Below are 15,628 nucleotides of genomic sequence, written 5' to 3' on the forward strand. Positions count from 1 at the left end.
CCATCCTATTTCAGGGTGACCTCACCTAATTGTATCTGCCACAACTGCATCTCCAGCATGTCCACATATTAAAGTCCTGGGGTTTAGGACTTCTACATATGGATTTGCAAGAAGTGGATATAATCCAATTCATGAGATCTTTTATTATACTTTAGAAAGAGGACTTAGGATGGGACAGAGATGAATCAGAACCAATTTTAAGACATAGTTTCATTAGATTTAATGCATTTTTTTTTCCAGAAAGTTAACTTTTTTTTTCAGTGTTTGTTTTTTACTATTACATGTTTGTAATACATAATGATCATGTTCCTCATGGGGAGTTGGGACATGTACGTTAGCACTTCTTAATTCTTTCAATACCCTTCAGCCCCCCTATCTCACCCCTCTATCTTTTGGTCCCTTCCCATTTGTGAAAAATCTCTCTCTCTATTTCCTAGTATCTGTCTTTTATTATGATCTTCATTTATATTTTGGTTGCTCATACAAGACAAACCGTGCGATATTTAAGATTGCACATCTGATTTATTTTAGTAAACATGGTCTCAAGATGCATCCATTTTCCTACAAATGACTTGAGTTTATCCTTCCTTATGGCAGAGTAGTATTCCATTGTGTATAAATACCACATTTTTAAACGCATGCATCTATTGCTAGACCTAAAGCTCTTCCCGACCTATGTATTATGAATTGCGCAGCTATAAACATGAGTATGCATGTATGGCGGTAATATAATGTCTTTAAATCTTTGGGAAGATACATACAAAAGGAATACCTGGTTCAATTAGAATTTCTAGTTTGGGTTTCCTTTTTTAAAAAAATATTATTTTATTGGTACATTTTAGGTATACAATATAAAGGCATTCATCATTGGAAATTTGCACCTTTACAAAATCTCTCTTGGTTCTTATTTTTCCCCCTTCAACCCCTGCATCCCTCCCTATTTAAAAAGACTTTGTTTCCATTTTTTCCATTTTCTCATATTAATCCCATTCCCTTCTTTCTTTCCCCTACCCCTCCCACTTCCCCTTCCCCTCTGCCCCTTTTCTTCCTATTTCACATTATCTATTATACCTTTTAGTCCTTATTTACACTTTCAGTTCTCACACTTGAGAAACTATTCAGTATTTACACATGTGTGTCCTGTTTATTTCACTTAAGAATATCACCTCAAAAAAAAAGAAACCACACCTTTTTTTTAGACACAATTCAACCTTTGACAATGTGATGTCTACATATTTGGAAGGTCCATTAAAATTTAGTTTATAACTCATCATGATAAGTATTAAGAATTTTCTCTCAGACTGTTGCTTACCTTCACATCTACTTGAGTATCCTTAATCATAGGGAAATTTCCCACTTTTTTAAAACCAATTCTGTTGATGAATTCCTTTATAATTTTTGCATTATGTTGCAGAACTTTTAAACATGACTTTTCCAATCCAAGATATTAAATTAGTCTTAATTTTTAATAATTTCCTATTATGTTTTTAATTTTTGTGTCTTTATTTTTGTATATGGTATATAGGAAGGATAAAGTATATTTTTCAAAGATAATAGCCAATTGTCTAAAACATACTCTTATATGACACATTTAATATAATTTAAATTTTCATACTATATTGGAGTAATTGTTAATAATTTTTATTGTTCTTTTCTAATCATACTATTCCTAAAAATACAGTATTTTAATTTTTATATTTTCATGGCTCCCAACATGATTGTTGTACTACAGTTTCTTCTTGTCTTATTTTTTCAAATATCGACCTCAAGAATTCTGCTAACATGAAAATAAATTAAGGATACAATCTTTTTCATGTGTGTGTGCTGGGAGAAACCAATATACATGTAAATATTAACCATATGCACATACATTCCTGTCTGTGTAAAAATTTCTGTCATTCCATGAGATATTGGAAAAAACAGATAGGTATGTATGTGTGTTTGGTCTGTCATCTTGACCCAATTTACTTTGACCTCTTGTTTGGGTAAATATGTTCTTTAGTTTTTTTAATTACAACCAACCCCACAGATGATTCCTAAGAGGAGGATTCTATATTTAAACATCTATGTGTGTCTTATTATTGAACTGTATAGTTTTTAACCTGAAGGGGGCCATGGCATAACAGATTCAAGTGAAGGCCTCTTACTTTTTTGGTAATGTCAATACAAACAGGGATAATATTGCACATCCATAAATCTACTTTGGTATCTATCATGGATTTACACATTTTCCTTGAATCTCATCAATAATTGTTTCTCCAACTCATTTACCGTGACTTTTTTCCTCATGATTTTTCAGTGTTACTATTGCCCCATTTACTTGAAGATAAAAAACTACTCAGTGTGTACATTTTAAGAAAAAAGAAAAATCCCATGGGAAAAAATGGTAATGTACAAGAAATGATTTAAGTGTTTGCTGAAGAGTTTGCTTTTATGTTTTTAGATGAGTTCACCACACAAAATCCAAATGATAATCAGTCTGAAATAACTGTGAAAGCAACAACAGACCTGACTTTTGCCCCAAAGAACTGAGTACTGAATGGCACCACTGTACTTGTGAAAGCCCTAAAGCAGAACTTGAAAGCAGCACTAGAGGGTGTTGTGGAGGAAAGACCTCTTAGCTCCTAAACTAAAAGCCTAGAATTTTCCCTTTCAGGTAGACTCTGATTCTGGGCCCCAGTTGAATTCTCAGTCATCCCCTAGGTTTTTCTCACTCTTCCCCCTACATCATACCTTGAAGACTAATGTCCATTGCATTGATAATTCAGAAGATAGGAAGGATTTTACCTTTCTGAACCTGGTATTTTGGTTTGTATGGAAAGAAAAATTAACTAAATTTAGAAATCTGAGGCATTATACATCTTTCTTAAGTCCACAATTTTACTCCTTTAAAAAAACTGTTCAACAAGCATAAACGGGAGAGAAAATATTTCTTTCTGGATATGGCAGACAAAACAGACTCACTAATTGCCTAATTATTAATAAAGTGACTTGGTCATAGTGGAATATTTTGAACAATTCTAAACCTTGAGACAGTGATATTTCCAGGGAAGACTTTAACTAGATAATCTTTCTTGAGAATCTTTCTGTGCACAGTGAATAGTATCTTGTATTATCTGGGACAAGATACAAAAGGCCAGCTCCAAACAGACCAGGTCCCTCAAGTTCCCTTAGGATCATGGGGTACTGAGAACCACAGGACCCACAGAAAAGATTCCAAAACCCTAACTTCTATTCTGACAATTCAGGACCCAGATGCTGTCAAGAAACAGCCTGAGATGAGAAATTCCTGCCATCTTTGAATGGGCTCTGGTAATATGTGCATGCATGGACCTAAAGGACAAGTCCCTCAAGGAAATAGAGATCTCTAGGATAATTTTGACTAAAAACAGCTTAAGTATAGTCGCTAAGTTTCGAGGACAAGGGGTAAACTGAAGCAACCAGCTGCTTTTTTCTCAAGTAGAGCATAATGGATGAATAGCAGACTTTAGGAGTTAAAACTTGCCATTGTTTTGGGTCAACTCCAGTACTGGAGTCCCTTCTCCATTTTCTTTTGTCAGCTTGGTCCTTGTGATGAGTTTGTGGGCTGTGCCTAAATTAATTTCTGCCTCTCTGTAAAGCGTGTGATCTGTATACATATGGAACTTACTGACTCCTATGTTCCACAAAGTTAACTACGATGGCCAACTACATGGGGGAAACGGCTCTTCAATTGCAATTGTTCCCTAACCCTCTCCTGGTGACACACTTGCAGAGGAACACACTCTAGACTGAAGTATACCCTAAGTGTATTAGTCACTTTGTCATCACTGGAACAAAATACCTGACATCCAAAACTTAAAGGAAGATTTATTTTTGTCTCAGTTTCAGTTCATTTAGTCTATAATTGGCTGGCTGCAAGGCAGAAATGGCATGGCAGAACAGCATGACAGAAGTAAACTGTTCATCACATGGTGGCCAGAAAACAGAGAGAAGGGAGGAGCCAGGGATGCAAATACACCCTTTCAAGTCACGCTGCCAGTAACCCCATCCCCTGTAAGCAGGCCTCACCTCCAAAACATATGTTTAGGGGACATTTTAAATCTAAATTATAACATTCTGCCCCTGGCTCCCAAAAGACTCATGTCCATCTCATTATGCAAATTGCATTGAATCCATCTCTGAGAATCACGAAAGTCTTAACAGTTGAAAAGTCCAAGTCCAAAGACTCCTTTGAGATTCTAGACAAACTCTTCGCTGTGATCCTGTATAAAAATCAAAACATGTACTTCTAACAGATAATGACACAGGGTAAACACTCTTACTCCAAAGGTGAGGAAAAAAGAAATAGACAGAAGTTGGACCAAAGCAAGAGCAAAACCCAGGAGGACAAATATTAAATCCTATAGCTGCATGTCCAGCACCTCGGGCAGGTTGTGGCAAGATATGAGCACCAAAGTCCTCAGGCCCTCCCCAATGGCCTTGCTATTTGCAGCCCTCATAGCCTTTCTCTTGAGCTGGCTTTGCTTGCTGCCTGCAGTTTCCATATGAACATTTTCCATATCCCAGACATTTCCAAGTTCCTCGGGTCTCCGCTGCACTTTGATTTCACCATCCCAGTTTCATGTGCTGCCCTCTCAGGGGCACATTGCTTGACCTTGTGGGCCTTCTTCTGAAATCTGAGTGGATTCTGCAAGCCTGAAAAATCAGCACCATGTGAATGATGCCAATGTCTGCCACTGCCTTAATCAGTAGCATGGCTGCCTTGGATCATTCCGAAGTGACCTCTGAATTCTGGGTGGTTGAACTCAGGGAAACACTTCCCTAGGCAGCCTGGAATGAGCATGGTACCCTTGAGTTCTCTTCTCAAAGCAAAGTCTTTCAAAGGAGTTTATCCTTTTACATTCATCACCATGGAATGTATGGGATCTGGCTGTTTCTTGGAATGCCTTCAAGGCATAATTCCTATTGTCCTGATGCAAATTCTTGTCTTCTTTTTAATGTTAATCTTTCAACATCCATGCTTTCTTCTGTCCCAACTCTGCAGGTGCTTCCTTTCTGAGAAAACAACAAAGTTTTTATATCTTTTTAAAAATTAAGTATATTGGTACATTTTAGGTATACAATACATTTACACTTCTCATTGGGAACTTGTACCTTTACATGATGTATCTTGGTTCTTATTTTTTTCCCATTCCCCTGCCCTCCATTCATCCCCTCCACCCTTCCCTATTGACAAGACTTTGTTTCCATTTTTTCCTTTTCTCATATTTTTTTCTTTTCCCTTACTTCCTGTCCCCTACCCCTCCCACTTTCCCTATTCCTTTAGACCTTTTCTTCCTATTTCATATTATCAATTATACATTTTGAACCTTATTTATACTTTTAGTTTTTCATACCAGAGAAGCTTTATCTTTTGATTCCAATTTTTGCTCCTATTTCTCACTATAAACTTGGGTAAAAGCAGCCAGCAGTACTTATGTCATGGCCTGAACATTGGGCTGCCATGAAATTTCATCCACCAGATCAATTTGTCACCACCTTTAAATTCAGCCTCACACAAACTCTTAGGACACAGACAAAATGTAGACACATTTTCTGCCAGAGAATAACACAAATGACTTCTACTCCAACTGCCCATGTAGTCCTTGTTCCCAACTGAAACCTCCTGAGCCTGGCCTTTACTGTCTGCATTCCTATCAGCATTCTAGTCTTTTGAGCTCTGCCCAGCATCATACATCCAAGTCATGTCCCTAGTGATCTGCCCCTTCAGGCCAGGCCCCACCCCCTAAAGTGAGATTTTGGGGGTACTTTTTAGATCTAAAGCATGTTGAGTTAGGCCTGTAGATGCTTAATGTGTGGTCCAAAGTCTTTACATCCTTAACTCTTTTATAGTTGACAAGGACATTCACACTGCCTCCCTCATTCTTGTCATTATACTGAGCAACAGGCTGCCTAGGATTGGTGTCTTAAGGCCTATGCAGGGAAAGCCAATTATCTCAGCCAACTGCTCTCCCTCTACTCTAGAAAAGTGTGGCCCCATGTTCTCTGCTTTTCTTCCCTTTCACAAGTCGAGGGCACTTTTATCTCACCTCAGGCTATTATCACAAAAACTTTATTCTTAAATGCCTCCTCCTTTATCTTTTATGTTATTTCAGGAATATAGATGTCAGTGTCTTTCTTTTATTTCTTTCCTCTCCTTGCTTTGCTTCCATATTTACCTTACAAATATTCCTAATCATAGTTGCTTAGTCAATACTTTTATATGCTGATAATCCATTATTTCTTTTTCTAGATAAAATCATCACTACAACTGAAAATCCCACCAAGGAAGAAAATGAACCTACTGAATTCCCTCAAAAAAATAAGCAAAGTATTAAAATTACTTCACTGTATTCACTACTGGACCACATCATTTTATGATTTGAAAATTTGAGTCCCTATTTACATAAAAGAATAACATGCTAAAATGTTTGTACTGCTACATTGTATTTTATTTTATTATTATCATTATTATTTTTGGTACTGGGGATCAAACTCGGGTCCTTGCACCTGCTCAGCAGGCAGCGAGACCACTGAGCTAAATCCCCGGCCCTGTACTGCTACATTTTTTTTTTTTAGTTCTTTTATTGGTACATTTTAGGTATACAATTCATTTACATTTATCATTGGGTGTTTGTACCTGTACATGATACATCTTGGTTCTTATTTTTTTCCGCATTACCTGTACGCTCTTCACCCCCTCTGCCCTTCCCTATTTATATAGATTTCATTTCCATTTTTTTTCTTTTCTCATAGTTTTCTCTTCCCCTCTTTTCCTTTCTCCTTCCCCTCCCTTCACTCCTTCATCTTTGGACCTTTTTTCCTATTTCAAATTATCAATTATTCATTTTAATCATTTTAACTCTTGTTTATACTATCAGTTTCTCACACTAGAGAAACTATTCAGTATTTACACATGTGTGTCCTATTTATTTCCCTTAAGAGTATGGCCTCGATATGCATCCATTTAGTTATAAATGACTCTAGTTTTTCATTCTTTATGGCTGAGTAGTACTCCATTTTATAAAAAACCACATTTTCTTTATCCAGTTTCCAGTTGATGGGCACTTGGGCTGCTTCCAAGCTTTAGCTATTACAAACTGTGCCGCTATGAAGATGGGTGCACATATATCACTGTGGTATGATTCTTTTAATTCTTTTGGGAAGATCCCCAGCAGGGGAATACCTGGGTCAAATGGGACCTCTAGTCCTAGTTCTTTGAGGTATCTCCATACAGATTTCCACAGTGGTTGCACTAGTCTGCACTCCCACCAACAATGAAGAAGGGTCCCTTTCTCCCCACAACGCTGCCAGCATTTGTTATTTGTTGATTTCTTGATAGCAGCCATTCTTTGTGGGGTGAGGTGGAATCTCAGTGTTGTTCTCATCTGCATCTCTCGAATGACTAGCAATATTGAACATTTTTTCATATATTTATTTGCTGCTTTTACTTCTTTGTCTGAAAAGTGTCTGTTCATTTCAGATGCCCATTTTTGAATTGGGTCTTTGAATTTGGGGGGTCTGATTTTTTTCAATTCTTTATATATTCTAGATAGTAGTCCTCTGTCTGAGGTACAGCTGCTAAAATTTTTTTCCCATATTGTAGGTTGTGTGTTAGCTCTGTTGGTGGTTTCTTTTGCAGTGCAGAAGCTTTTTAATAAGATGAGATCCCAGTTGTTGATTCTTTCTGCTAGTTCCCGTGCTACTGAGGTTTTGTTCATGAAGTCTTTTCCTATGCCAATGTCTTCAAGAGTTCTACCTAACTTATCTTCCAGCAAGTTTAATGTTTCTGTCTTAATATTTATATCTCTAATCCACTTCGATCTTAGTTTAGTGCATGGTGATAGGTATAGGTCTAGTTTTAAATAATCTCCCAGATATCTACAGAGACGGTGAGCAGAGTGAAAGACATGATTAGAGTATCTAGAACAGAAACAGATAAAAAAATAGATGATCTCAGAAACATGCTGGAAGCCATGAATACCCAGCATAAGAAAGAAATGGGAACCATGAAACAGATTCAAACATATATTCAGGAGATCAAAAACTCCATTGAAAGTATCCACAGCAGATTAAGGTAATCTGAAGATAGAATATCAGATATAGAAGACAGGATCATGGTTAGAGACCATGAAAATAGAGATTTCTTAAAAATAGTAAGGGACCACGAGAAATCAATCCAACAACTGCTAGACGATGCAAAGAAGAATAACATAAGACTGACAGGAGTCCATGAAAAAACAGGAGAAAGCACAATTGACATAAAAAAACTGTTCACAGAAGTAATAGTGGAAAACTTCCCAGACAGAGGTAGAGAATTGGACATACAGATAAGTGAGGCATATAGAACTCCAACTAGGCAGGATCAAAAAAATCTACATCTAGACATGTAATAGTCAAGATCCCAGAAACCCAACAGAAAAACAAAATCCTGCAAGCATTTAGAGAAAAGAAACAAATCACCTACAAAGGAAAGCCCATCAGAATCACAGCAGACTTCTCAACACAAACCCTCAAATCAAGGAGAGCCTGAAGTGAAGTATTTCAAGCCCTAAAAGAAAATAACTTCCAACCTAGACTGTTGTATCCTGCAAAATTATCTTTCAAAATCGACGAGGAAATTAGATACTTCCACGACAAAGAACACCTGAGAAATTTCATGAACACCAAATCAGCACTACAAGCAATTCTAAACAATATCCTAGAAAAAAGCAATGAAGGTCACAACTCCATGAGGCTCAACAGAGGGAAGCCACAAGCAAGGTAAGACACTAAAGGGAAAGGGGGAAAAAATAAGAAATAAAAGAGCCAACAAAAGTAAAACATCATGTCAAGGATAAATCATTATCTATCAATTATAACCCTCAATCTTAATGGCCTCAATTCTCCAATCAAAAGAAATAGACTGGCAGAATGGATTAAAAAGGAAAATGCAACAATATCCTGTATACAGGAAACACACCTAACTCAAAAAGAAATTCATAGACTGAAAGTAAAAGAATGGAAAACAGTTCTCCATGCCACAGGAACCCAGAAGAAAGCAGGGGTACCAATCTTATTTGCAGACAAAGTAGATTTCAAACCAAAACTAATTAAGAGAGACAAAGATGGTCACTACATCCTTGTGAAGGGAACAGTCCAAGAGGAAGAGATGACAATCCTAATTATATATGTACTGCTACATTTTAAAGTCACTTTAAAATCTTTTTAGTGGTGAACATCTGAGAGTCAATTTTCAGATGTACTTGACAAGGCATAGAAACAGCTGTTTAGAAATTTTAAGTTTATTTTAATAAAAGGTCTTATTTATATCTACATAAAATATATTTATAAGGGAACAAATATTTTAAATATAAATAAATATGCTTATTTATATTTATGTGAATATGAGTTTAAATTAAAAACATATAAATCAAAATTGCATTTTATTTTCCTATCAAGATATTATTCCTTATAATATATTTGCAAATCCCTAGCAACCCAGGATACCTGTACCCTAACACCTTGAGTGAGTGGTCAAATTGAAGACCACGCAGTTTTACCTGTCATTATATGAAATATTTTCTCTAGCTCCTAAAAAGCAAGTATGTTTCTAGTAGGATAACTCTGAATTATGTTTCATCCTTATCAATACTTTTAAACATAAATTGTTTAATATGCTTAAAAATGGACACCTGCTTATCTTGGCATCTCCCTTCTTAAGTATCTTTAGTAAGCACTCTAAATTTAGGGTCATGTTCTAATTTCTCAACCACACATTTAGGTCTGAAATGATCTTGCCTCTGTAAAACTTTCCAGTCTGATCATTGGTCATGTTCTTCTTCCATATTCTTCACTCCAGGCTACCTGAAGCTCCCAGAGCTTGATGAACCTTCTCACAACTCTGAGTAGAATAACTTCTCCCTCACCTTATTTGCCTAGAAATCAATTCCTAGTCATCTAAGTCTATATTGGAACATCACCTGCCTTTCAAGGGGTTGAATTAGGCTTTTGTGTACCAGCTATTTGTTTGTAATAAAGCTGCAACATAGCCAACAAAGATTCTTGTCTATCTCTAGAGTTAAGGGTGAGTTCCTTGAACATAAGACCTGTGTCTTGTATACTTCTATAACTTTAATTGCAGCTACAGTGTCTGACAGGTGGTAGGACCTCAAGATATGACTGCTAAATGAATACCCTAACAAATGAATGTTGCTAAAGCCAAATCACCTTATTTTTTATCCTGTTTGTTTTCTTAAACAGAACCAACCCCAAATGTGCCTGAATTTTGGACATTGTTAGTTGAAGGTAAATTCATACAATTAGGTGGGAAAATGTTTTGGTTTTCTAAAATCTTGTGTAAGAAAGACAAGCTCAGTCTAAATATTTCTAATACTAAGAATCAAAGTCAATGTCTGGCTATCACATGTAATAGCAAATTTAATAATAGCCTAGAAAGATGATAAACTCATGGTTTCTTATTCTTCTTCACAAGAAGTTTTACTTTCCTACAAACATTAAAATCTAGTTCAATTTAATTTAGGGTTAAAAATTTTAAATAAGGTTCATGTCCAATACAAGTCCTTCTTTGTGTTTGGAACAGTATATGTACACATAAATACACAGAGACACATGTATAAATGAAAAATATCAAAATATATGCATACATAAAAATAATATGTATTGTAAATACGTAAGCATGTTGTACAATATGTACCTGCCAATCTATGCATGTATGTGTGAGCATACTAGCATTCATAGATGTACATGCATATAAATGTCATGTGTCATATATATGTGCATTATATATATGTCATATTTAGTCCTCATTGCGTATTTTTAATTTGTATTCTGTATCACCTCTCTAAGATCTCTTTGTCATCCAAAAATCAAGGATTGTGACAACCGTAGGTCATTTGTGGACCCTGACAGAACTTCAAAAGTTGCCTGACTCACATAAAGTCATACTTTGAGTTGGGCCCCAAATGTCATGTTAAAGTGCTGGTTGATCTTCTTGAATGCAAGAAGACTGTATGGTGCCACATGGAGAAAATCCATGTGCTAGAAAAGCTTGGTTCAGGCATAAGTTATACCTGCTCTTTACCATACTGAACATGATAATTACCATGAATAATGAGAACTGTGCACATTATACACACATTTATATACATACAATAATTTTCCCAGGTGATTGTTTGCCAGGTGATCATTTGCTAAAACACCAATTTATTGTTTTAACAGCTATAAATGGAACGGAAGTGGGCATGGATGATAAAGATCAATTATTTCAACCGATTCCAAGTAGAACAAAGTACTTCAATTGATAGATACATAATACTCACATTTTAGTGGCTGCAAGGTGATACTATTTTCCCTAGTACAGGGTAGTGTATGTAGGCAGGTATCCTGGTGGCCAACATTGTATCAGAGGGAACATTTATATTTTAGGAGAGTCGCAGTTCCTGAGCATTCTTCTCCAGTTACCATTTTACAGGTGACTATTATCATCTTCCTATTTCATAGCTTCTGTCCCTCAGATAAGCCAAATAGTGATATGTACAATGCAGTCTTTTTAAAATAGGCTTTATTTTTAGTGTAGTTTTAGGTTTAAAGAAAATTTACTAGAAAGTACAAAGAGTTCCCACATCCAACTTGCTTCAGTTTCCCCTGTTAACACCTTCATTAGTGTCACATGTGTTAAGATTCATGAAACAATATTGATGTGTTATTGTTAACTACAGGCCATAATTTACTTTAGGCTTAACTCTTTGTACTGTATCTTACTTTGGGTTTTGACAAATACAAAATGTCATTTATCTACCATCATAGTCTCATACAAAAATTTCAAGGCCCTGATGTCTCCTCTTCCCTCCCCCAACTCATCCCCCATTCCTTTCTCCCCCTGAATCCCTGGCAACCACTGGTCATATTAATTTCTCTATAGTTTTGCCTTTTTAAGAATGTCATATAGTTGGAATAAATTTGAACAATAATGAATAAAGCTGATATAAATATCTGTGTGCAATTTTTTTGTGGACATGTTTTCTACTCTTGGGTAAATACTTTGGAGCAAAATTGCTGGAATATGTGGTAAGACTAAACTACCAAACTGATTTTGAAGGATATACTATTTTACATTCTCACCAGTAAGGAATCTGAGTGCTGCTGAATACAGTTTTCATTAATGGATTAATGACATTTACAAAAGAACTCCTTTGAATGCAAACTTTTGTGACAAGACATGGTGATATCCTTCCAAAATTTTGTACTACAAATAAATGATTGAAAGTAAAATAGATGTATCTGGTGATATATTTAAGACCTATCACTTCAGTTCTGCACTGAATTATTTGACAAATGTAGCCACTTGCCGTATGGTGCATCAAGAAAATGAAAGCCTTTTGTTTAGAAAATTATATACAGGAATGACTAATGTTGAGTCATTTTAGAAATATTTCGTGATTTCTCTTGTTTAAATTTTAAGTGATTAAATTTGGCTTGATTGATTTTCTGTCATTGAGGAAATATTGTTTGTTGGGTATTCTGGTGCTTTAGCTACATTTTAGGTCCATCCTCAAGAGCAACTCCATGAAGTGAGTATTTCTTCCATTTTACAGATAAAGAAGCTGAGCCTAGAGCAAGAGCCTGGAAGAGCCTGAATTAGCTTTTCTGTAACATTAATCAATTAGGAATTCCAAACTGTTTTATGGTTCTGACCATGATCTTGATAAACATAGCATTGGAATACCTCTTTATAAAGACTCTTTTAGGAGGTAGAAAGCAATTTAAGTGAACAGTCCATTTTAACATCATTTGTTTATTCTCAAAGTATTTCATCTCAATGCCAGCAAAAGGCATTGGAAACTTTACACATTTTATTCCATTTGGTCTAAAATCACATTTTGACAATTATAATTTTTAAAAATCAGAAAACATAGACATGGAAATGTCATTGCTTATTACCTAAGTATTACCTGGAGAGTAGGCAAGAACATGTGGAATGGGGTGGGAGGACCTAGAGAAAGGGGGAAAATGACAGCATGCTCATCTAAAGTCTAATTAAAAGTTTATTAAGTCAGATGTATATTCACAAACATGTAAAATCTGACAGTAATGATGCATTTTCATCAATGGATTTAATGAAAAGTTTCATGATGTCTCTTGATCCAGACATGATTTTATGACTTATTATTGAAAGTTTTAAAAGGTTTTTTTGTAATGTCAGGCACACTAGGTTTAAACTACTCACTAATAAAATGTCAAACAGCATTTCAGCCTCTTGGGAAAAGCCTCAGTACACCTAATCTTTCAGCTTAAGAGAAAATCGGGCCATCACCACAACAGAACACATACCTTTCTCTCCCACAGGTCTAGTTCCTTATGTGGAAGTTAACCGTTTTTATAGTAATCATTTCAAAAATAATAGATTATTAAAAGTGGTTCCTAGTTAATTCAGGGAGAATGTCTGCTATTCTTTCCTTTCTCTATTATTTGGAGACAGAGTCTTGCCAAGGTGTCAGGCTGTACCCAGCTATCTGGTAATGTGGGTTAAATCAGATTTTTGCCACTTCCTGGCTATGTCCCATGGGAAAACCCATAAACCTCTGTGATCTTGTAAAATTAAGCCAAGGACAGTTGCTCCCAGATTGCCTGAAAGGTTAAAGAGAAAAGGGCACTTACCCTGGCAGTAAGTAGCCTCCCTCCCTTGGGTGTGAGCAGTGAGTCCTACAGATGGTGGTGGCTTCTCTGCAGCAGCTCTGCCGTCCTTACTCCTGCAGGAAGCATGCAGGATACACTATTTTCTATGGAGTCTTCTTTCTTTCTTCTCAGGCTCTGATGTGAACACTTCGTCTATAATTAAAAAAGAAGAAAACCAATCAGACCTGCAGCATCTCAAACTCACATTAATTCTGGGCATCACATTGATGACCCTCATCATTCTTGTCACTCTCGTGGCTTTCTGTGTTGCCACTCTCTTCAAACTGAAGAACCTGAGGTAAGTCCATCAGCCTTTGCAGTTCCACAATTCATGTGTGATATCCAGCTCTCTCTCTTCTGTCTTAGAATATGTGACCACTGAATAATATATCTGTAAGTATTTATTTTGACTCCATTTCCCCTATTCAGCAGAAGTATGGGGCCATTTCTCAAGGAATATCCTACTTGACCTTTTCTCCAATATTTTAAATAGTCATTTACAGGTAGAAATAATAGTCAGTTGGGAAGGATATAGACAGTCTAGATGATGCTTGTGGACATTTTCGTCTTAATAGCATATCTATCTGCCTAGAGCCTAACACTTTGATAAGGCAAGCCTTGCCTGAGATCTTCAGAAATTCTCTCTCTCTCTCTCTCCTCTCTCTCATTGTGGATTGAACTCAGGGCCTTCGTACTGAGGTACTTCGTACTGAGGTACATCCCCCTCCCTTTTTTTTATTTTGAGGCAAGGTGTCACTAAATTTCTAAGTTCCCCAGCCTGGGTCTGAAGTTGTAATGCTCCTGTTTCATTTTCCTAATGTTCTGGGATTTTAGGCCTGTGACTTGGCCCTTTTGCTTTATTCTTTTTATAAAATTATTAAATTCAACTCAAACTTGAGTAAGAAGACTGTTGATTTAAAATATCTATAAGTATGAGATTACTTTGAAAAATCTTAACAAAATTAATGTTCACAGTTATCATTAATCACATTCTTTAATTGTACTGTTTGATGAATAATGTATTTCTCTGGTCAACTAAGTCTCCAATCCTAGGTATTTATTTCTAATTCTAGTTTATTTTACGTGAGTGTTATTAAATTTGTACTGTTATTGTAAACTTGTTTTTAGATTATAGCCTCAAGATCTGAAACATGTTCCATTCACAGAATATTAGGTATAATTAAATTACAATTAAAGAAAAACTACATTTACATATTAAGGTAACAAATACACTGGAAAGGATACGTTTATATTTTCATTTTCTGACTACTTTTCTGAGTAATAAAATACACAGCTGAAAACAACTCTTTGCTCATGTTTTCTTCTTTTTCAGTTCCAAAAGAAGTAAGAGCCAATACTCTGTCAACCCAGAGCTAGCTGCCCTTTCTTACTTCCACCCTTCCATAGGTGTATCAGACACCTCGTTTTCTAACAGTGCAGAGAGCAGCATGTGGGACACCAGTTCTTCAGATCTGAGAAAATCAACCTCAAGAAAGCTAAAATCTCAAAATACATCAGATTTGACTTCCACAGGCTCAGAGGACTCAGGTGTAAATGATCAGTTAGATTCCCTCATCAGTGAGGAATCAATTGAGGAAATCAGTATTGACAAATAGATGACTTTAATTTTTGTCAGGTATTAATGACATAATTTTGAAATTGCTTACATTTAAATGTTCTGGTGTCTTTAAAAGAGGACATATTTAATAAAAGTTATCTTCTTAAAAAAAGTTATCTTCTTTATAAAACTTATTTAAAGGAACATATACAATGAAATACAGTATAGAAAACATATCAAGTTAAAAATCAACCTCGCCAGTGACTTCTGAAAGTGACTCTAAGCTGGTTTATTTTTAAAGTGAGGATATATACATATTTAATTTTCAGGAGGGATTTCCAGGATGCTTGATACCACCTATGCCTTACCACA

General features: G+C 35.9%; 1 protein-coding gene across 1 annotated transcript; it reads left to right on the forward strand.

The window, feature by feature from the left end:
- The first annotated feature begins 1,772 nt into the window (after window positions 1–1,772).
- On the forward strand, window positions 1,773–15,314 carry LOC101705717 (equatorin-like). Its single transcript, XM_021253025.2, is given in 5 exon segments — window positions 1,773–2,542; window positions 10,264–10,308; window positions 11,242–11,301; window positions 13,831–13,996; window positions 15,032–15,314. Coding segments are annotated over 5 exon segments (663 nt in total). The 5' UTR covers window positions 1,773–2,433.
- Window positions 15,315–15,628: the final 314 nt, after the last annotated feature.

The sequence above is a fragment of the Heterocephalus glaber genome, unplaced genomic scaffold (genome assembly GCF_053883595.1).
Source record: "Heterocephalus glaber isolate CG9 unplaced genomic scaffold, H.glaber_assembly_v1.0 deba00001481, whole genome shotgun sequence".
Lineage (NCBI taxonomy): Eukaryota > Metazoa > Chordata > Mammalia > Rodentia > Bathyergidae > Heterocephalus > Heterocephalus glaber.